At 41.1% G+C, this 24,142-nt stretch overlaps 1 protein-coding gene and 2 non-coding genes across 4 annotated transcripts in view; all 3 read right to left on the bottom strand.

The window, feature by feature from the left end:
• TENT4B (terminal nucleotidyltransferase 4B) overlaps positions 1-24,142 on the bottom strand; it is a 66,375-nt gene that overhangs the window by 10,203 nt on the left and 32,030 nt on the right. For both annotated transcript variants that reach the window (XM_043437660.1, XM_043437659.1), the window contains exons 2-5: positions 5,963-6,086; positions 3,684-3,730; positions 2,134-2,254; positions 962-1,069 (exon numbers count right to left, since the gene is read on the bottom strand). In XM_043437660.1, coding sequence (XP_043293595.1) covers positions 962-1,069; positions 2,134-2,254; positions 3,684-3,730; positions 5,963-6,086 — 400 coding nt within the window. The remainder of the gene's footprint in view (positions 1-961; positions 1,070-2,133; positions 2,255-3,683; positions 3,731-5,962; positions 6,087-24,142) is intronic.
• Positions 8,644-8,713, bottom strand: LOC122421837. Its single transcript, XR_006263646.1, has one exon. It is a non-coding gene; the product is annotated as a small nucleolar RNA U2-30 (small nucleolar RNA).
• Positions 8,864-8,945, bottom strand: LOC122421838. The gene has a single exon (XR_006263647.1). It is a non-coding gene; the product is annotated as a small nucleolar RNA U2-19 (small nucleolar RNA).

A 24,142-nucleotide genomic window follows, 5' to 3' on the forward strand; every position in this document is an offset into this window, starting at 1 on the left:
AAAAAGTACGACATCATATATATGGTGTGCCATTTCTTTTGTGAAAAATCTTAAGAGGATAAACAAAGAAAAGAAGTTGATGAAGGCAAATCCTATGTAGCTGATCTAAGCATACAAGGTTAAAGGGTGACTCAGTTTTTCCTATCCTTTTATAATGGTAAGGTGTGTTTTTTTTTAACATTATTCTTCTCAATTTTTAATAAAGTTTCTTTTCTGGTAAAAAGAAAATTTACACACACCCAGTATCTCCAAAAGAATGGGATTACGGATAATATTTCTTTTCTTTTTCTGCACATTTACATGAGAATATAATGTTTATCACATGAGAGTTATAATTTTCTCTTACATAAAAAGAAAAACGTAAACTCGAAGAACTGCTAAAGAAAAAAAAAATCAAATGGAGAGAAAAGATATTTTATTTAAGCCAAAGCAGTGCAGAGTTTTAGTTTAGGGAGAAAAAAGCCAATGCGTCCAGCTGAAGATGGTGTTGATAAATTGTGCCCTCTCTGGGAAGAAAACAGAACAAGCAGAAAACAAACCACTCCAGGATAAGGGAAGGACACCTGCAGGACCTACCCTGCAGGTGACTCGGGGATTAAGACCTAGAAAAGGCTTGCTAGAGACCGTCTTAATCTGGACCCTTGTGAGACTGGAAACACACAGGAAATCAACTGCGTGGCATGACTCAGCCCCAATCTCCCTAAGAGGAAGGATCTAGGGCAGAGAAGTTCTTCAAAGGCTTCTTCAACCCTTAATTCTTACCTGAGGCCACACTATAAATTACTGATTATAACAAGCAGATTCAAGGAAAGTAAAAACCACTGCACAGAAAAGAAGCATTTGTCAGCAATACACATATAAAAATAGTTTAGCCAAGTATACCAGAACACCACAACAGAGTTTCAAAACATAACTCCATTTTCTAATAGTTTCATTGAATAAACACTATAAATTCTCTGACCTTGGTAAAATCTTTAATGAGGTCAGCTGCTCTCACACCATTCTGTACATTAAAGCTGATATCAACTTTCACTTCGGTAAAAGAATCTGTTAATTTAATAATAGGTACCTAGAAAGAAAAGAAAGGTAAAAATTAAATACTTCAAACAAGTTAAATGACAAATCGGGGGACAGAAGGTTACCAGAGCTGAGATCCTGATCTTCTCAGGAAGACTTTAAACACTGAGTATTCTGAACACTCCAAACCAGAGCTGACTTAGCCGCCTAGATATCTTACATTGCATATTTAGCATTTAAACTCATGCAGTTTATTTTGAAATTTCTACTGATTGAGAGTTTTGAAACAAAATAACAAAAACCTTTCTCCACATGAATCTACTTTGGAGAACAGTTTCCAACAGAAGAAGATCAAGGATTATGAATGTCAACTGTTTCCAATAAGAAAACTGCTAGATTCTTAAGCCACATACACAGTAAGTCAGTGGCATTTTTGGTCAGTTTTGCATATAGCCCAAAAAACAACCTGACAAGAGAACTTAAAATGTAATAATTATTCTCAAATGAAGAATGATAGAATGGTTTATATGAAGTATCAGGAATTCTTTTAAAAAAAAGGAAAAAAGCTCTGCTACCATGCATTAGAAAACTCAGACCAGCAAATGATGTACAGAACTAGATTTCCAAATTAATAGTTTTTAATGAAGTAACTACACATTTTGCTCTAATAAAACCTGATGTGCAAATATCCAAACTTCTAAAATATATATATTTATTTTTAAAATGAGCTTCCATGAAAATTCTTAATGCTCACTCCATTAGTTAAAATGATCTACAAAATTTCAATTAATACAATTCTTCAAAGATACAAAATATGATAGAAGAATATCTGTGTAACTAAAACTTTATTAGATATCCATATCTTTACTTACACTTTTTGTATTAAAAAGTCTCTACAGTATTATATGATTAAAATTGAGTAAAATTTTTGAAAGAAATGGATAACCAGAATAATTCGCCTCACAATTGCAACTTTTTATGTGCAAGCACTGGGATCATGAGCAGAAGGAATCATTCGGTCACAATCCAACTGTGTGCACCAAAATTAAAATTTAATTTCACACATCCCATGCATAAGTAACTGGAGAGTTTAAGATGAAATGCTAAAGAACTTACAGTTGCTTTGTCTAGAACTTTCACCGAATCTTCATCTGCAACCTTATGCTTCCGAAGAGCTTCCTCCAGGGTCCAGAGGGGTAGATTTTCCCACTTCCCAAACACCACAAGATCAATGTCACTGAACACAGAGCATACACAGGAGTTGTTGAAAGAAGCAAGAAACTATATTTGCTTTCTCTCATCCAAGCTACAGCCAACAAGTTACTAACAGTACGATGAAAACTTATTTCTCACTCTCGCACTGCCCAATGGAGACTAAATGTCTCAGTGAGGACTGTCAGAGAAGTGGAGGCTGGTGATTTTAACAACCTCCTACTTCTCCTAGTCATTTCATGGGTGATTCTGAATGAAGTAAACCCTCAAAAACACCAGGTAACGTTTCCTGTTCATAAAGGCTTCTGGTAATAAAAACCTTAAGACCTTCCAAGTGAAAGAGACTAACTGATTAATCGTGACTTACATATCAAGTATAAAAGATGCAGGCATCCTAGTGTATCTAGTATGCTACCATGTGCATAAGAAAGAAAGAAACACACATTTCCTTTTATATATACAGAATCTCTCTGGAAGGATATGCAAGGAGCTGGTAATAGCAGCTCCTCCAAGCAGAGAAACTGAGGGGGAGAGGTGGGGATTCAGACGTTTCATTGTCATTAATTTTGTGCCCTTTTCAAATCTGAACTAGGTTATCATAAAAATTAAATTTTTAGAAAGAATGATTCAGGCTTTGCAGATGCTCAGAACCTAAATAAGGAAAAAATACTAATGAACTCAAAGTTGAATATTTCATAACTTTGTAGGCCTAGGACAACAATGGGAAGAATGAAAACTGCCAGGATGCATCCACTTTAACACATTTTAAGTTTGGGTAAAGTAGATCAAATCAAACTCAAATGGAAAACATGATGGATGCGTATGGTTAATCATACCATACTGGGTACTTAAACATGTGTTACAGGGTAAATCTCACGTTGAGTGCTCTTACCACAATAAAAACAAATGCATGATGAAATGTTTTTGCTTCCTGAAGACCACAGCAGTTTAATTCTTGGAGAATAGGTACTTGATCCTCAATAAAGTCTTACCATTCCCTCAAAGCAGCCCCAACACACATACCCCACTCTTGCCCCCAGCTGTGGGCCAAGACAGCCCTCATTTGAGAAGATTAAAATAAACAAAGGGCCTGAAAAGATCAAGACTTTTCAGAGAAGAGTCTATACCCTAAACTTTTGAGTCAGAATATGGTGACAGGAGCTAACAGTATGAGCTCTTAATAAAAAATGAGAGGCCTGGCATTCCTGAGTGTACAGAACTCTAGAACATGACCAGGTCTTTTACCATAAAATTACATTAACATCTGTGTTAGTGGGTTACGTTACAGGCTTGGACAGTTCTCTGTAGTGACACTCTATTTCAAGGTAACTCAAATAAAATACAAGTAAGATTTCATAAATCTGTTTTGTTTCTATTCTTACATATTTAACAGTCAAAACAAAGAAATTCTAGAAAAATGTGCAATTCCTTGAAAGCTTCATAAATGTACTAACCTTGTAGGTAAATACAAGCCAGTTTTAAAACTTCCAAATATCTGGACCTGAAATAGAAAAAAATCATATTAAAATATGAGCTATGACAAACCTAGACAGTGTATTAAAAAGCAGAGACATCACTTTGCAGACAAAGGTCCGTACAGTCAAAGCTACAGTTTTTCCAGTAATCATGTACAGATGTGAGAATTGGACCATAAAGGCAGCTGAGCACCGAAGAATTGAAGCTTTTGAATTGTGGTGCTGGAGAAGACTCTTGAGAGACCCCTGGACAGCAAGGAAATCAAACCAGTTAATCCTAAAGGAAATCAACTCTGAATATTCACTGGAAGGACTAATACTGAAGCTGAAGCTCCAATACTTTGGCCACCTGATGCAAGAGCCGACTCACCAGAAAAGACTGATGCTGGGAAAGACTTAGGGCAAGAGGAGAAGGGGGTGACAGAGGATGAGATGGTTGGATGGCATCAGCAACTCAACGGATAAGAATTTGAGAAGACTCCAGGAGATAGTGAAGGACAGGGAGGCCTGGCTTGCTGCAGTTCATGGGGGTTGCAGAGAGTCGGACATGACTTACCGACTGAACAGCAAAAAATATCAGTTGAAAGGCCAAACCATGGAGAACTGCAGGACTTTGCCACCCTCTACTGGTAATTTTTAGTACTACAAGAGCATTTTTTTCCTACCACCACGCTTTCGTGGAAGTAGGATTCCACGTCTCACAGAAAGTAGTATTAAGTAGCACTACTTCTCAAAGTTAGTTTAAACTTGTTAGGTTCAAATATCAAACATGTGGACTTAAACAGAAGCCTTTTAAAAGGAATGTTCACTAGTATTCCCTAAAAATCTAAAGACACAATCACAAATTCTCAACTTCTGTTCCTCTAAGCAGCATCTTCTCACAGATCCCTGGATTACGGGCAGACTGCCTTAGTTGCAGGACAAGTGGCGGCCTGCAGGCCGTCTCCACAGAGAACTCCGGGCACTGTCGCTATAACAGCATGCAGACACATCCTCTCCTGACCCACGGAGAGCAATGGAAGACACAGGCAGATGTGTGCACACAAGTAGCTGCAGTGAGGGATGAACAATGAAAAAAGTTCAACCTGTGAGGTAAGATGGACCAAGGGACTTAATCACAGCCTCATGTTCTAAAACCGCCCCCGTCCGGAGGGGGACTGATTCAGATCAGAGTGTCTCCACCTCAAGCCTCCCGGGGAGAAACTCGTCCTGAGCTGAAAGCCACCAATCTAGGTCACGGAGGAGAAACAACGTGGCACACGGCAGCTGCTCCATGAAATACTAGTGTCCTTCCCCTTCCCTGTGGGACGCCCAGGTGGCTCAGTGGTAAAGAATCCACCTGCCAATGCAGGAGACACAGGTTCGCCCCCTGGGTCAGGAGGAGCCCCTGGAGGAGGAAATGACAACCCACTCCAGTATTCTTGCCTGGAGACTCCCACGGACAAAGGAGCCTGGCGGGCTACAGTCCATGGCGTCACAGAGCCTGACATGACTGAGCGTGCTCGCATGCATTCTTCCCTGTACCTCTAATATCTTATTTGAAGCTTCTCTGTTTTGCCAATTGGATCAAAAATGCTTCCCTGGATTTGCTCTTGCCATCCCATGACACAATCTAAAGAAAAGTTACATAATACAAAGTAAGGCATTCCAATAAATCACTTCTTTGAATGAAGAAAACTGTAGAATAGACCCTCGAAGGAGCCCTCCAAGGTGACCATCAATAGTAAGAACCACAAACAAGCAGAGGAAATTTTGGGCAAAAGTTTCGTTCACTGGGTGGGGGCTATACTGAAAGACAAGGAGTGATAAGAAAAAGAGAAGGAAACAGCAGTTTCAGGAGAGTAGAGTACACGCCTACATTAGACTATGAAAATGAACTTCAAATGACACAATAAATTTCTACCTGACATCTTCATTCAGCTATCAACAATTATGCAATGTTCATACTGACAGGTTGGAACAAAATAGTAACAGAGTTTTGATACATCACATCCAAATAACCCACTGCTATCAACACAAAGAGGCTTGATTTATCTTTCTTCTCTTTATACTAATGAGTCCTAAATATAGTTTGCCTTTAGCAGTACCGCAAAGAAATAGTTTTAAGTAAGTCATTCAACTCAATGAAAATAATTAGGAAGCCCAAAATTTTATCTAAAGGCTGGAGAAAATGGTTTGTTTTTGAAATTGCATTAGACCATAACTCTACAGATGCACATACACAGGGATACTACCTAAGCACCCAGACAGGTACTCACGTCAGCACTGGGCCAGAGCTCCTTAATCACACTCTCGATCCTGTTCACCACCTCCATCCGCATCTTCTCCTCCTCTGGTCTTGGAGACATATATTCATAAAAATCACTGATTTCTTCATGCAGACTGAAGAAAAAAAGCAGAGACGTTAATATGGACAAGGCCAATCTAATGAGAAATCACTATTTTAAATAATCTTACCCAATTAAGTCTTAAACTCATCTGCAGGTTTTACATTCACAGATTTCTCACCTTAATTTTAATGTTATAATTCACACTAAGCTAAAATGGGAATGCACAAAATTTAATCAAAATGCAAAAGTAATTAAAAACGAGAAATTCCAAATTCCAAGAAGTCTTACTGGAAGTGTACTAACAGCTCTCACAGCATTTATTATCTGCCTGTGCAGAATACCTGCTGAGTGCTGGGGATTTCAAAATTTCTTAAATTTCAAGTGAAGGCCTTTATACTCTGCCTTTACACTTCTGATCCAGTAGATATAAACACAAGAAGACACAGAGAAGCTTCCGGGCAGTGGGGGTGACCCTCTTCCCCCTCTGAAATCCATTCCTCACAGGAGCAAAAAAGCGTGTCTTTCATGATGTTTGCTTAGTGAATTAAGTGTCAAATGAATAGGTCAGCCAGGGAGTATCAACAAAGACCTAAAAAGAATGGCTGGCAGACAAGGCTCCATAAAGGAGCTAAAAAGACTTGCAGAGACGGAGAGGCTGCTCAGGCAGCAGCGAGCAGAGGGCGCAGCCTCGGCAGAGGGAGGAGAGGAGGGGGGGGCGGGTCCTGAGAGGGAGGCAGACCCCGACCACCCAGGGTCCGAGCCCCACGCTACGAGTTCAGACCTTCCCGGATGTTTCTGAAAGGGACCAGCGAAAGACTGACTTCAAAACTGGAGCACTTTAAGATTCATCTGGCAATGGTGCAAACAATGGGCTGGCAAAGAGACAAGGCTGGATGCAGAAAGAATGGCTCATAAATTACTGCAAGTGTAGAAGGACTGGATGAAGGTCTGGAGGATGGCGGCAGGAAAGAAATGGGCTCAGAAACGCCACACACACACACACACAGACACAATGGTTGGGCCACAGGACAGGACCAGCAATGGAAAGAGAAGAGTGAGGATGCCTGCGAGGGCTGAGGTCTGAGGGGCTATGGGAATGGATGAACAGATTAAAGGAAACACTAAGAAGGCTGGCTAAGGAGCTGCATGCAGTCAATTACTACAGAAGAAAATGAAGAATCAGAACAGAAGAAAATGAAAATAGCATTCCTTAACAAGGTGGTGCAGCTGTGAAGAGCTACCTTCAGGAGGGAAAGGAAGTATTGGTCACCCAGTCCTGTCCAGCTCTTTGTGACCCCAAGGACTGTAGCCCACCAGGCTCCTCTGTCCATGGGATTCTCCAGGCAAGAATTCTAGAGTGGGTTGCCATGCCCTTCTCCAGGGGATCTTCCCAACCCAGGGATCGAACCTGGGCCTCCCGAATTGCAGGCAGATTCTTCACCGTCTGAGTCACCAGGGGTTTCCCTGAGTATGAAATGGGAGGGAATCTGCAAAACCTGGGCTGGATGCAGACCAGACGGGAGGCCCGGCTCCAGGTCGCTGGAGGTACCACACCAGACTGAGGATGCTCTGGCGGTTACCTCAGTCCAGCACATCTGCGATGAACCAGGAAGCCAGGAGAAGGGCACTAGTTAAACAGCAATGGGTGCCAAGCACCGGAGGGGAGCCGGTGTTGGGGGGGAGGGGGGGGCAGCGGGAGGCAGGGCAGTCTCAAAGTAACAAGATCTAGAAGGAGGGGTGTGCTGGGCTGCAAGCCCATTCAGGTCCAGAGCAGGTTCAGGATCCCCAGGAAGCTAGAAACACCAGGAGACCCAAAATGGTTACAAGGAAAGGAAAGAAGGCCAAATCTCAACACCCACTGGCTGTTAACAGAATGCAGCAGAGTAAACTTGAATCAATAGTTTCTGCTTCTGATGTTTTCTTTTCAGACAGAGTCAAAACACTCGAGTTCCATACTCAGGCTCTGCCTGAGGGCAGCTGTGTTCCCTTTCTGGCCTCAGAGTTCTCAGGCACAGCCTAGGGAGCAGCAGCCAGCAGCCTTTTCAGAGCCTTGGTTTTCAAGGGCTGGGCCATTTGGTAAGGAATGACTGACAGTGGCGTTCTGCTTATTCACTGTGCAATACCACAGGAAAACTGGATTTTTTTTTTTTTTTTGAAAACTGGATTTTAAAACTCCGGGGAGCTCTGCCACTAAACCCAGAGACTCCCAGTGGAGTCAAGTCTTCCTTGACTTAACTAGGTGCCTTCCAGGTACCCTAGTATCTTCTGACTTTTTTTTTAAGCTTCTCAGCTTTTAATATATTCTCTAAGGTCACCCCCTTTGTTTTCTGATAGACAACAGCTAAAATGACTAGTCATTAGAGAGTTTATGGCTTGCTTTACTCTTCGGCACTTTTGGTGGGGATGAGAACCACAAACAACCAACCAAACAACGGGCTTCTTAGATCATTTGCTAACTAGATCATTTGCTATGAATTATCAGAGTTTATTTGTGGTTTGAAAGCATATCACTGTAGAATACTTCCATTGTAACCAATGGGGAAAACCTCCTAAATTTGACTGTTGGCTACTCTACAAAGGCCCACTTACACATTTTTTTAAAAACATTCTGAGCTCAGATCAAGTGTAGAAACCTTCATAGTTATAAAGGTTTGTAGTAAAACCTTTTCATCATTGCTCAGAATGGATCAGCTTTTCCTACACACACACTCCCAGCCAGCTCTCACCCACCCATCAGTTAAGTCCTCAGTTATCCACTGTCACTTTCATAAATATGCACACGCGCACGCACGCACACACGCGCACACACACACACACACACCCCTTGCTTCTCAGAACTATAGAGATCATGCATCAGGTAGACTAAGGGGTCTTTCCTGATGCTCAGATTAGGCTACTTTCATCATTGATCCACTTCAGGAAGAGCAGATCTCAGAGAAACTTACACATTTTATAATTCAAATAACAGGCAAGCGGTGTTTAGCCTAACCTCTAGTGAATCTTTAAATCATATGAAACTAAGTAAGAACTCATCCTCCAAACACTACTGAGTGTCTATGTTCAAGGTATTACAAGGAAAAAAGCTAGTCACACATGATCCTTGCCCTGGGTGGTGTCCCTCTAAATGATGAAAACAAATACTCATGATGTGAAGTAGTTCTGTGTATGCATATATCCCACACTGCTTCCCCACACTGCCGCAGGGTGCAGACGAACAGGAGTGCTTTCCTAGGACAGCTTCAGCAAATGCAAAGAGGTCACCCTGCAGGGCAGTGAGGTCCTCATCAAATCACTTTCAGATGACCACAAAGCAAAAAGAGGTTGTGTGAGGGATTTCTGAACTCGGCATTATTACAAGGCGGAGAAGATTCCAGAACTCCTGTTTATCACTAGGCTGTCAACTTTCTAATTAGCACACATTAATTTGGAGGAAAGGTATGATAGTTTTACGTGACAAATCCTCAAAACAAGATTACCCTACCACACTTTCAATGGCTAAGTTAAAGAGCTCTCTTGGTAATTGTCACACTGCACTTAAAAACATGTGGGTTATTTTCAAATATCTTTGGATATTGATTTCTAACATAATTCCACAGTGATAAGAGAACAGACTCTGATTTCAATACCTCAGACAGACCGTGAAATTTTTGCACATTTCTTATGACCCTGGATATGTTCCAGTGTCTCCAGATTTATAGTCCATGGGAACTTGAATAGAATGTGTGTCCTGCTGTTGTGTGAAAATTGCATAAATCTTAATTATACTGAGTTGGTTCATAGTGCTTTTCAGGCCTACTACACCCTTCTACTTTTCTGTCTATTCATTCTAATACCCTGGGGGAGTTTGATATTGAAAATGCCAACTAAAATTTTTATCTACTTTTAAAAATAATTGTAATATATAGTGGAACTATATGTAACTTTTCCCTGTATTTTCCAGGTCTCCTGTAAATGTTTTATCATACTTTCATAATTAAAAAAATAATTACTGGGGCGGGGGGGAGACTAGTACCCTACCACAGTTTGCTGACGCATTCTCCTGCTGAGAGACAGCTGGTATGTTTGCAGTTAACAGTTATTAACAATAAAGCTGTTACGGAAGGAAAAAATATCCTAAATTTTAATAACCCATAGAACCATCTTCCTATTTAGGAAAATATGATTCTACAGCTTATCTTACCTCTTATATTACTTTGACTTTACCACACTGGAAGGAGGGAAAGAGGAGTAAGCAGAAAAAGAAGGGCTATTAAAACAAAAACATATTTTAACAGTAAGAACCAGAGAAACCATCTCAGGCCTGCCAGGGTCATCTCCTTACCCAAGCCAAACACAAACATTCTTACCTATCTCATCTGTATTTAACCGGCTATCTGTAAGATGCTTATTAAAGAACTAAGTGAGAAATCTTGGTACAATCAGGAAATAAACTTCCAATAAAGATTTAAAAATAATTTTGAGGGGCTCTTTCCCCGTGGACTGCATAATCTGACTCGCATGGTACAATATATAGTCAGGCGCTTTAAAAATCCTAAAGGAAAAAAATAAGAAATCCTAAAGGAACTAAGTCCCATTTTTGGAGTGCCTACTACATGCCTGGCACACTTTTGAGTGACATGATGACCTAATAAAGGCTGGAAACTGGAGAAATTTTGCAAGTTTGCTTTCACACATTAATTACACCTCTGATATCAACTACACAGATAAAAAAAAATAGCAGAGACAACTTCAGTTTCTTCCACATCTTGATTAAAACTCAGTATTAGTTAAATTAGCAAATATTGTTGTGTGCTACATACCCAATGTTATAGTTTCTCATCTTAAATTACAAAATACAACTCTCCTGTGATCAGAATTCCTGAGTGACCAAAATACAGTGCCCTCTATTAGGATATCAATGTCTTCTTAAAAGATAAAGTAAGCAACAAAAAGCATCCACTTCCTGCCTTTAAAGGAAAAGTATATAAAAGCAATATGATAAAATAAGTGCCACTATATAACTGGAGAGGATGCCCCAACCCAAAATTTGTAGAAAATGAGAATCAAAATTAATTTGCTGGGATAAAACTTAAACTCAAAATTAACAATAATACAAAAATTTAATGGAACAAAGAAGAAATATCAATAAAAAAATAGCTTCTGTACTTTTAAAATGTACAACCCATAGATAATTTAGGTCATAAAGACATGAAAAAAATCACTTTTGCTCTGAGGAAATTTCCACCAGAGGAGAAATGCTAGCCTTTCAAAACGCTCCTCAAAGGCTCAACTTCTCTGGCTATAAAAGGGAAGAACTGCTTCACACCTTTTCAGCTGGGCAACCCAGGGTGGGGTGTGAGTCTCTCAGCAGCGTCTGCAACTTCAGAACCAAAAGCAACATGGCAGTCTTCCTGATGCCGCCAAGCCAAGGCAGGCAGATGACCCACTGCTGGCCCCTCTGTTCAAACCTGCTCCCTGCAGTTCACCCAAAATCTGTTCAGGGGCTGACAGTGCCCCCGGGGGGACACCTGCCCGGCTTGCACTGTGCCTGAGAACAGTGTCACACCAAGGTCAAGCCATTCGGTTCCATGACTGAAGTCCTCGTTAACTGTAACCTCAGACCTATCGGAAGGCACTCATGTCACGTGTTAGTCACTCTGTCATGTCCACTCTTTGCGACACCGTGGACTGTAGCCCGTCAGGCTCCTCTGTCCACGGGATTCTCCAGGCAAGAGTACTCGAGTGGGTTGCCATTTCCTTCTCCAGGGGATCTCCCCAACCCAGAGGTCGAATCCGGGCCTCCTGCATTGCAGGCAGACGCTTTACCATCTGAGCCGCCAGGGAAGCTCATGAAGGCACTGACCAAGTTCTACTCAGTTATCGTCAATAACAAGATACTCCTCCCGCCCAAAATTTTAAGATTAATAATAGACAAGGACATATGGAAAAGGCATTCACATGCAGCATGTAAAAATGTAAATCACTACAATCTCTCTAGAGGTTGTTGTATAAGTGATAAATAATATGTAAATAAATAATTTTTTAAATCCCCCATCTTTCATTAAAATCAGGATCTGGGAGAGTATTTGCACTTCCATGTTTACTGCAGCGTTGCTCCCGATAGCCAAGATACAGAAACAGCCAAATACACACTGACAGATGAACGGACAAAGGAAACAATATAATGACATGTTATTCAGCCTTAAAAAAGGGAATCTTGCCATGTGAAATGCAAACAAACCTGAAGGACCTTATGCTAAGTGAAATAAGCCAATCAGAGAAAGACAAATACTGTGTGATTTCACTTATGCACAGTATCTAAAAATGGTCAAACTCACAGAAGCAGAGAATAGAATGATGGATGCCAGGGGCTGGAGTGGGGTGGGGAATGGGGAGTTGTTCAACGGATATAGTTTCAGTCAAACAGGATGAATCAGGTCCTAGAGATATACCGTATAATGCAGTGTCTACAGTTAACAATACCGGGTTGTGCACTTAAAAAGCTGTTAGGAGGATAGATTTCACGGTATTCTTACCACAAGCAAGTGAGGGGACACAAGGAACTTTTGGAGCTGCTGGATATATCTACTGCATGGATGGATGTGTGCATGTTCAGTCATGTCCGACTCTATGCAATCCCAAGGACTGTGGCCCGTCAGTCTCCTCTGTCCCTGGGATTTTCCAGGCAAGAGCACCGGAGTGAATTGCCATTTCCTCCTCCAGGGAATCTTCCCAACCCAGGGATCGAACCCCGTCTCCTGCACCGCTGATGGATTCTTCACCACTGCACCACCCAGGAAGCCCATACATCTGCTACCTTGGATATAGCGCCACCTTGGTTTCATGGGAGTAAACACACATCCAAACTCATCAATTTCATTATCTGCGTTACGTATGTGCAGCTTTTTGCAAAGCTGTTTAAAAACAAATCCCCGCCCCCCTTTTTTATCCTCCAAGAATATTTCCATAAGGGAACAAGGATATTCACCACAGCATGATTTGGAATACTAAATAATTTAGACAATGTCAATCAGTGGGGTCCAATTACATAATCATAGGAACACTCACTGACCTTCCCTTGAATTATAGCCAATAACCCATCAAAAAGAATGAAGAGCTGTTTGAGTTGACAGAGAAAGACCTAAGATGTGTTATGTTTAAAAGAAAGGATTCCTTTCATGTACATTAAAAAAGACACACACACACACATACGCAAACACACAAGAGAAAGTCACAACATGTTTCTATTTACAAGTTTTCTGGAAGGAGAACTGTTATCAGTGATCACGTGAGGGACATGGCCTGGTGGGCGAGTTAGAGAGACCTTTAGTTTTTTATTTCATATCACTGTGTATAATTTTATAATTTTTCTAAACCACCAGTGTGTATCTGTTTATCTGCTTTTCTAACAGGAATCATTATTATCTGTTGGGAGAGATTATAGTCATTTGCATCTTCTTTATATTTTCACACGTGAAAATACACACGTGTGCATGTATGTGTATTTCCCCCAACCTCCACCTCATAGAACAGGGTCTATATACCATACTGTTTATGATTATTAAACCTGATAAGTGAACTTCGGGGTGGAGACTCACTTTGTTTAAAGTGACCCCGGTTCGATTCCAGGGTTGGGAAGATCCGCTGGAGAAGGGATAGGCTACCCACTCCAGTATTCTTGGGCTTTCCTGATGACTCAGCTGGTAAAGAATCCGCCTGCAATGCAGGAGGCCTGGGTTCAATTCCTGGGTTGGGAAGATCCCGTGGAGAAGGGAACGGCTACCCACTCCAGTACTCTGACCTGGAGAATTCCATGGACGCATACTCTGTGGGGTCGCACAGAGTTGGACACGACTGAGTGACTTTCACATAGCTCACATACATTGATGTATACAGTCTATCTTTTAAAATGCACACATGTTAAGAGTACTATCGTATATTTTTATAACAAGGGAAAATATCATTAAGGAAAACGAACACTTGAAGGCAAAAGACTCAAGTTATTCTAATAATCTAGCTTTGTAGACCAAAAGGTCATGAACAGAAAGGGACCCCAAAGCCAGGCATGCAGCCACACAGGACACATCTGGGAAGTTACTGCACGAATGATGCGATGCAGTGAGTGTAGTAGTAAGTTTCTCTTGGTGGTTGACTCATCCACTCTAGGGACTTAAATGTGTGTGTATATGCCAGAGAAATTTCAGGAAGAATGCATGCTCGCAGTAGTTTCCTCTGGGGCGTGGAACTGAGGTCTGAGGTGTAGGGATTTATATACTCTTTTGCACTATATGATGTTTTCCAAATGCAAGTAGGAACCAAGAGAGGTGAGTAACAGCAAGCCCTAGGGCGATCCCTAGAGCAGTCTCAGTGACTTCTTCAGGAGGCTCTAAAATTTGATTTTTATAAAGAAACTGTCCTCATAGCTCAGTTAGTAAAGAGTCTTCCTGCAATGCAGGAGACCTGGGTTTGATTTCTGGGTCGGGAAGATCTCCTGGAAAAGGAAATGGCAACCCACTCCAGTATTCTTGCCTGGAGAATCCTTCATGGACAGAGGAGCCTGGCAGGCTACAGTCTTTGGGGTCATAATAGTTGGACACAACTGAGTGACTAAGTATACACACAAAGAAACTGTCATACACACACACATACACACACCCATTCTGTATTTCCAGCTACCAGCTAGACTCTTCTATGTAAACGTCACCTCAAGCTCAGTTAAGGTCAAAATGAAACTCCTCGTCTTTTTCCAAAACCTAACCTTCCTTCTTGGATTTTCCTCCCTGAGTTACTGTTTCCCCAAAATGGAAACTAAGCTGATCTCGCTGCCCGGAGCTTCTCCCTTCTCTGGGCCATCTTCCACATGATCACCCTTCCTCCTCAAGCTATCTGTGTCACTTCCTGATGCCTCTCCTCCCCCGTACAGCCACAGGCACTGTGCTGGAACATGCCAGATCTCTGCAAGAGCCCCACCCTTGCAGAGGCAGGCCCCGCGCCTGGAGCGCCTTCTGACTCTGCCTCTGGAGCTCAGCGGGCACCTCCTCGGTCAAGCTGCCCAAAGCATCACTTGAGCTCCTCCTCGATGCTCCCGACCGCTCTGGTCCTGGTCCCACCTCCCGTCCAGCTCTCAGCCCCGATGAGTTCACAGTGGATCCCTGGTTCACAGGCCTCCCTGCTGACTCCACTCTCCGGTTCAGCACTGTGTCCCCAGACAGGCTGCAGCACAGAGAATCATTTCTGGAGGAAGGGACTCTCGGATGACTTATGTACACCCAACCATGATCATGCCCACGTGTCAAAGAAGGGATATTATACACCTTAAAATAAGCTCAGGACCAGGAGCCAAGCAAATACTCATTCACACAGTGAAAAATGACAGAACTAGAAAGAAGGGCAATTTGGCCCCCAAACTACGGACGTCCTTTAGAGTCACAGAGGGTAACTCCACTTCTCAGAATGTAGCCTAAGGAAATAAGTCTGCATGTGCAGAGCGATATGGCTATCAGAAAATATCCACAATGAGAATGTAGTTTTTTTTTTTAAAAAAGCTGAAATTTTGAAATATTTCAAGGAAGATCACCAGTATCAGAGTGAAAAGGAAAAAACCATCGAACTCTTCTTTATGAAGAAAAGTATTCATACCCCAAATAATTCTCACTATAAACTAAGATTTAAAAAAAAAACAAGGGAGAAAGAAAATACGGATGACAACATAAAATCATTTAAAATACACACTTTAGGTTTGCAAACTTCGTAGGCATTTGAAACTGTTATTCATAGTTGAAGAATGTGCTGCTTGCTATGTCAACTCCTCCTTGGTTAGGAGATGGGAGTAAAACTGCAGAGAATGGATACTAAATTACAAAGTTTTCCTTACTTTCTTCTTTTAAGAGGTGTTCATACCTGCTTTCCTAGAAATCAGAGCATTCCTTTTAAATGTCATCATCTGTTGTTGCTCTCAATTTTTGGATCACAGTTTTTATTAGGCCAGTGTTTCAGAAAGACAGTTTTTCTCTGATTTCCTCTCTGTTCCTTCCCTTTTTACTGCTATGAAGAGAGAGAATGAAAGCCATCTGACTTCTTCTAAGCCTCTTAACTTTTGCCACACACCCCTGCTACTACTTTCAAGCAAGTATAAAGACAAAGAAAAGGGAGGCAAGAGGAAAGAAAGGATTACCTAAGAGTTGCTTTATTTAATTCCAGTCATTCATTCTTCCCTCTACCAGTAAAAACTCTGAACTCCCCCTGCCACTCTGAGCAGGATCTAACCGAATCTGGATAAAGTTGGGTAGCTCAAAGAATAGTTGATAGTATTCCCAATTAAGGATAAATACCTTTAAATAAAAGTTCAGTTATCAGATTTATCCCCCAAACAGAAGGTCCTCAAGTATTTGAAGAGTTAAAAAAAAAAAAAAAAAGAGGCTGAATCTTTCTTTATCCACAGGTTAAAATGCCAACAAGAATAGTTCATTCTACAGAAGTTTGTCATATTTTTTAATATAACAATGAAATGTGGATGTGTTTAATCCATACAATTCTAATACAACAATGGTTATTTTTTATTTTTCACTTATTTATTTATTTCTGGTTGGAGGCGCTGCTGGTATTTAAGAACAGACACTGCTGTATAAACACATGAGCACGGGCAGTGTCTCCTGCTGCGTTAAACTGCTGGTGAAAGAGGCCAGGACCAACAACGGCTTTCATAATTCACCTTCCTTCCCTGTACTGTTGAGATCTTCTGGGTAAGTCCTGGAGCTGTTTACAAGAATTGTTTAAGCTTAAGTGAAAAAATAAACTGATTCAGAAGAGTTCATTTATACCAAAAACATAATGTTTATAAACCTGCGTTGACTTTCTGAGGTCCTGTATTTTTCCAAATTTAACAACAACAAAATAAACTCTGAAATAAATAAGGAAGTTTACAGCTGTTTGCAAAGCACACGGCGGGGGGTACACTTAGAAACCACCTAGAGCTCTACCCCAAAACAGCAGCAAACACAGCCCGTGGAGACGTGTGCCAGACACAAACACTCACCACATACCTGCTGCAAACTGTTTCACTCCACACACCATTTTAAAGTCAGCGGAAAAACAGAGTGACTATACCATGGCCACTGCACATGTCATCTGAGACTATAAAAATCTATTTGCAATGACTGTATATAAATATAGCATTTAAATACAGACAAGCCTCATTTTATTATGCTTTGCAGATATTGTATTTTTTTACATATTGAAGGTCTCTAGCAACCATGTAGTCAAGTGACGGTTAGCATTTTTTAGCAATAAAGTATTTCTTAATTAACAGTATGTACATTATTTGTTAAGACCTAGTGCTATTGCACACTTAATAGACTACGGAATAGTATAAAGATAGCTTTTATATGCACTGGAAAACCAAAAAATCTGTGTGACTGGCTTTACTGCAATCTTCTCTATCATGGTGGTCCGGAACCAAACCTGCATTATACCCAAGGTATCCCTGTGTACCCTAATTTATTCTACCAATCCCTTATCACTAAGCATTTAAGCTGTTTCCAGTTTTTCACTACTATAATTCACACGATAATGCTATCTTTGTACATAAGCCTGTAATCAACTAATTTCTCTCTTAGAATAAATTCTTACAAGTGGAAGTCTTTTGTGAAAGACATGAACAGTTAACACTTTTGAAGGTTACTCCCCAAACACCCTCCACCAGAATGGGAGATGATAAGGTCTCCCACAGAAATGCGTGATCGTCCCTCCCCAACCTCCACACCAACCTCCACACCAACAGAGAGTGTTCTGTTTTTATTCTTTGATTCCTATTGTTGTTGTTCAGTCACTCACTGTCCGACTCTGCGACCCCAGGGACTGCAGCACGCCAGGCTATTCCTATCAAGGTTAGGAATTTTCTCCATGCTTATCGGACATTTGTATTCCTTCTCAACTCATTTCAACAAACTATTAGATGGAATTAACAAAGCAGTTTAAAGAGCATGTTGTTCAGTCGCTAAGTCGAGTCTGACTCTTGGCAACTCAGGGATCAAACCCACGTCTCCTGCACAGGCAGGCAGATTTACCACTGAGCCACCTGGGAAGTCCATTTAAAGAACATGAGCTGGGATCAAACCTCTGCGTTCCCGCTGACAGATATGCCTGGGTAGGTACTCTACCTCTCCCAGTGGCCCCCTTTGCACCTGCGAACTGTGGACAATAATACTAACACTATCACCTTAAGAGTTTCTATAGGGATTAAGCAAGAGTTTGGAAAGGGTTCCGCATAGGGTTTACTGCTTCCTTTGCACACAGTAAACGTCAATCAACATCGGCTGTTTATTAAACGGACTTTCCTGGGGGCTCAGTGGTAAACAATCTGCCAGCAGGAGACACCAGTTCAATCCCTGGGTTGGGAAGATTCCCTGGAAATGGCAACCCACACCAATATTCTTGCCTAGAGAATCCCATGGACAGAGGAGCCTGGTGGGCTATATAGTCCATGAGGTCACAAACAGTCAGACACAACTTAGCGATTAAACGACAAAAACAATTTAATAAACAGCTGAAGTATAAGGCACTGAGTAAGGCGATAAGATCCTCCATTGAACAAGACAGACATGGTCCTTGTTGAGAGTTGTTTAATTTTGTTAAGAACTGCCAAACTCTCTTCCAAAGGGTCTGTGCCATTTTGCATACCACCCAGCGATGGATGAGAGTTTTGCTGCTGCAGGTCCTTGGAGCATTTGGTATCGTCAGTGTTTTGGATTTAGGCCATCCTAATAGATGATTACTGGTATCTCACTATTGTTTTAATTTGCACACTCTTAACATGACATGGTCCTTGCCATCATGAAGCTCACAGTCTACTGGGAATTAATTTTAAAAATAAATTTTTATTCGGATTTTTTTATGTTGAATCTGTCTTATTTTCTTATTGGTTCATTAGCATTCTTTATACATTATGGCTATTAACCTTCTGAAACAGACAGAAAATAACTCTTTCTGATTAGTCTTCCATTTTACAAAGCTTTTTTAGTGTGCATAAAAACTTTTTAAAAAAACAGATGTACACCTATGAGTCTCTGCCTGAAAAGAACAGCTAAGGTAAATAAATATAACTAGAAAAGGCAACTCACATGCCAACTGCAGTGCAGGGCTGACTAGGGAGTGGTGGAGAGCCCACGTCCCACAGAAAGGAAGCGGCAGCGAGTCAGGGCTGGCCACTGGCCGCCACACAGCAGTGTTGAGTCCAGCACTGCCAACACGTCCCATTTTTTAAGGTAAGCCAGAAATCTGGACTACTAGGTAAAATTTTCATTTTAAAATCTGGACACAGTTTTTACAAGATAAACCAAAGAGTGGAGGCAAAACATCACATGTGTGCAGGTCTGATGGAGCCATTAGGTCATCAGGCTGCAACCTTTGCTTTTAGGTCTCCCTTTTCTGTATATTTCAAACAGCTTTTTTATCTTGAGGTTAGAAAAATACTCAACTATCAAAAGAATGAGCAAACGAGCCACAGACTTGGAACAAAGATTTGCAAAACGCATAATCTGAGAAAGCAGTGGTCCCCAAGCTTTTTGGCACCAGGGACAGGTTTCACGGAAGACGATTTTTCCGTGGAGATGTGTGTTGTGGAGTGGTGGGGTGGGTGGTTCAGGCTGTAATGACAGCAATGGCAAGAGGTAGATGAAGCTTCTACTTCCAGAGCGGTCGCTCACCTTCGGCACTGCAGCCTGGCTCCCAACAGGCTGGACCACAACTTAACCACGGCCTGGGGGCTGGGGACCCCTGTGATAAAAGATTGATATCCCAAATATACAAAGAACTCCTAAAACTCAACAGTAAGAAAACAAAAAACCCAATTTAAATATGGGCAAAGACTTGAGCAGATACCTCACCAAAAACAAAAACAAACTCCCACAGATGATGAATAAGCACATGAAAAGATACTTGACATAATACGCCATTAGGGAACTGCAAATTAAAACAATAGTGAGATACCAGTAATCATCTATTAGGATGGCCTAAATCCAAAACACTGACGACACCAAATGCTCCAAGGACATGCAGCAGCAAAACTCTCACCCATTGCTGGTGGTATGCAAAATGGCACAACCCCTTTGGAAGACAGTTTGGCAGTTTTTTTTAACAAAACTAAACATACTCTTAACATATGACCCAGCAATCACACTCCTTGGTATTAATCTGAATGAGCTAAAAACATAGGTCCACAGTAAAACTTGCATATAGATGTTTATAGCAGCTTCATTCATAACTGTCAAAACTTGGAAGCAACCAAGATGCCTTTCAGTAAGTAACCAGATAGACTGTGGTACATCTAGACAACAAATATAATTCAATACTAAAAAGAAATGAGCTATCAAAGCCATGAAAAGGCATGGAGGTAACTTAACTGCGTATTTCCCAGTGAAAGAAGTCAATCTGAAAGGGTTGCATACTTTTCAATTCTATTTACTTTTAAAACGTATTTTCGGCTGGGTCTTCACTGCTGCACGGGCTTTTCTCTAGTTGCAGAGACGGGGCTCCTCTCCAGCTGTGGGGCTGGGGCTTCTCACCGCAGCGTCCCCTCCTCTTGCGGAGCAGGGCGCTGGGGTGTGTGCGCCCAGGAGTCGTGGCCCTCAGGCTCTAGAGCACAGGCTCAGCAGTCACGGCCCACGGGCTTAGCTGTTTCGCCGCGTGTGGGATCTTTCTGCATCAGGGATCAAACCCGTGTCTCCTGCATTGGCAGGCAGATTGTTTACCCCTGAGCCGCCAGGGAAGCCCTGAAAAGGCTACATACTGTAGGACTCTAGCTATCTGACATTCTGGAAAAGGTGAAACTAGGGAGGGAGGAAAATTGGCTGCCAGAGGCTGAGGGGAGGGAGGGATGAACAGGCAGAGCACAGAAGATTTTTAGGACAAACAGTTCTGAATGATATTATAATAGCGGATACACGCCTTTATACATTTACCCAAATCCATAAAGTGGACACCACCAAGAGTACATTATGGACTTCGGATGATTAATTCACTGATTTTAATAAATGCATGGCCCTGGTGGAATATGGAAATTAATTTATGTATTTTCCACTAAATTTTGCTGTGAACCTAAAACTGCTCAAAAAAATAAAGTTTCCTTTAAAAATTCTGACTATATTTCTAGTTATTTAATTTTTTCCTTTATCCAAATTAACTACCGTTTATTCATTTAGAATTTAACGAACACAGTGAAAGATAAGGATATAATTTTTTCCCCAGTTAATCAAGTATCCAGTACCCTTTATTAAATATGCCATCCTATTTCTTAACACTTGCTGCCCCAGTCTGCCCGATGGCCTGTCTCCTGCTTCCCTCTCAGTAATTCCACTAACCCACCTGGTTCCCTTGGGGAACAACTCCTCTCCCTATGTTCCTATGAGTTTGATGAGACCACACAGCAGGGTTAGTGGAGTTCTGGGGAGAAGCAGGAATGGGCGACCCTAGGAGTGCAGCGTCTGACAGACATGGCCTGGGGTGGGCACATGACCCCAGCGCTCTATGTGATGTCCTTCCTTAGGACTTTACATGCTGACACTAAGGAAGGTCACTTTCTTCTTTGACCTTGAGCTCTAAAAATAGAAGCCTGGAAGCAACAACAACCACACCTCCTTTTCCTCTAGCTGCAAAAAGGAAGCCCATCAGCAAAGGAAGAGAATGGAGCCAACTCTGAGAAAGAAGCAAAGTCAGGGAGAGACAGGGCATTTCAGCTTCTAGAGCAACTGAAGCAAATGCCACCCCAAGGGTATCCCAGGTACTTGACAAAGTAAGTGTCTTGCTTGGTTTCTGCTTAAACCAAGATGGTTCATTTTCTTTCCCTTGCACTTGAAAAAAATCCTGATTTACATACATTAAGCCTTTGATTATATATTAAATTCATGCACAGTTGGGTCAGGTCTTAGGCTTTCTTTTCAGATCTGCTGCTATTTCTGCCTATTCTAGGGCTCAGGTTACACTTTAAAATTCTTGTATAAATCAACAAGCAGTTAATAGTACAAAACTACTCCTCCACAAACTCATGCACAGTTTTCAGTACCACAGTTTTCTTGGCTATTCTTATCTGTTTATTCTTCCAGCAGCGCTTCAGAATCACTTTCACAAGTTACTCTTTCCCCTCAGAAAAAATTCTCTGGGATTTAAATTTGAATTACATTAATTAACAAATTAATGAGTTGCTTTAACATCTTTAAGTCTGTTACGCCACCCACCGTAACGTTTTTACATTTTTTTCACATTTCTAGATGTGTTTTATATTATTTTAGAGGTTTTGATGCTGTAGTGAGTGAAATCTTTTTTCCTTTTTAAAATTATATTTTCTGACGATTATGTAGAAAAGCTAATGATTTTTATATGTTTATTTTCTAACCAGCCAATTTTCTAGCCCAACTGCATGGGGGAAAACTACCAAGATTAGACCAAATAACATGGGTAAGGCAGGCATCAGTGTCTTGCTCCTATTCAATAGGAAATGTCTCTATGTTGTACACTGGTTTGAAAGTGTCATCAGGTTATGGAAGAGTCTGCATACTCCGAGTTTACTCAAGTTGTACTCTTTTTAACAAATTTTATCAAAGGCCTCCCTCAAAGCATGTTACAGTTTTTGCCAGAAATGGTAGTGGCTTCCTTTCAAGATAACAATGATAATGATGGATAGTGATTAAAGGAAAAGCTGCTGCAACCCTAGCTTCCTGCCAAACAAATTTCACAAACAAGCCACTAATATTACAGTAACAATAGCAATATTTAAAGTCAAACAGAAACCCACTATCCATTCCTAACTAGGTAACTTTCTTAATCCATTAAACAGCAAACAAAATAGAAACAACACACCTGATACTTTCATTGAGCAGCCAACCAGCAGATCATAAGAAGTCATATTTTCAGGGTACACATAAAATTTTAAATGTTGATTGCAGAAATTATCTGAGCCTGGTACTGTTTCATCATGCTAAATCTCTCAAACCAAATAAATTTTAAATACACATGTTTGAGGGGCTTCCTCACTGGCTCAGCGGTAAAGAATCTGCCTGCCAATGCAGGAGATGTGGGTTCAATCCCTGGGTCAGGAAGATCCCCTGGAGAAGGAAATGACAACCCACCCCAGTATTCTTGCCTGGGAAATCCCATGGACAGAGGAGCCTGGCAGACTACAGCCCACAGAGTTGCGAGAGAGTCGGACACAACTTAGCAACTAAATAACACGTGTTTGATCTGTGCAGGTCCACTTCTACCTAGATTTCTTTTTCAACAGTAAAGACTACAGCACTACAGGATCCATGTTGGTTGAGACTGTGGAGATGGAGGAACTGCAGACACTGATGAACTGTAGACTCAGAGGGCCGACTACATCATATGATTTTGGGCTGCAGAGAGTCAGAATCGCTAACCTTCATGCTATTCAAATGTCAACTTACACAGATCTCATTTACCACCTAACTTCTCTTAAAACATGAAGAAGTTATTAGCAGTCACATCTACCTACAAAGTACTATTAAGCTCTTCTACACTATTTCTTCTAGTCCAAAGTAAAGCCTGATGATTACTATTTCAAGACTATTTCTAATACATCTGTTCTTGGCGATATAGTACTTGATCATAATGATGCTTACTCACTGACTTGTAAGTCGACTTGTAAAGACTGCCACTAAATTCATCCTTAATCCCTGAAAATAATTTTAAAAATTTAAGACCTATAGACAATATAAAGAGATCTTGATAACCTACCAATCTATATATATATATTTATACATAAATTTTTGGAAGACTGTGAACACTTTGGTAATTTTAAAAAGACACTGTAACAATAATAAAACAATACTTCACTAACAGAAATGAAACATATAAGCACTGTCAAACTTTCCTCTCTACATACTAAAATTTTAATAATGATGAAAAATACGCTACATCACTAAACCAGACATGACTGAAACCCTTCCCTATGTTTCCTGACTGGGCCATCGCTATGCGCACCGGTAGCTGTCCAGCACCAATCAGAGCAGCTTGGGGTCTAAATGTGGGCCCTGCTGCTTTGCTACCAGTTCATTCTTACCATGACATTCTGACTGCCATCCCTTTTCTCTTTTAGCTTCCGTTATAATTAGTACTGAT

Source organism: Cervus canadensis, chromosome 18 (genome assembly GCF_019320065.1).
Source record: "Cervus canadensis isolate Bull #8, Minnesota chromosome 18, ASM1932006v1, whole genome shotgun sequence".
Lineage (NCBI taxonomy): Eukaryota > Metazoa > Chordata > Mammalia > Artiodactyla > Cervidae > Cervus > Cervus canadensis.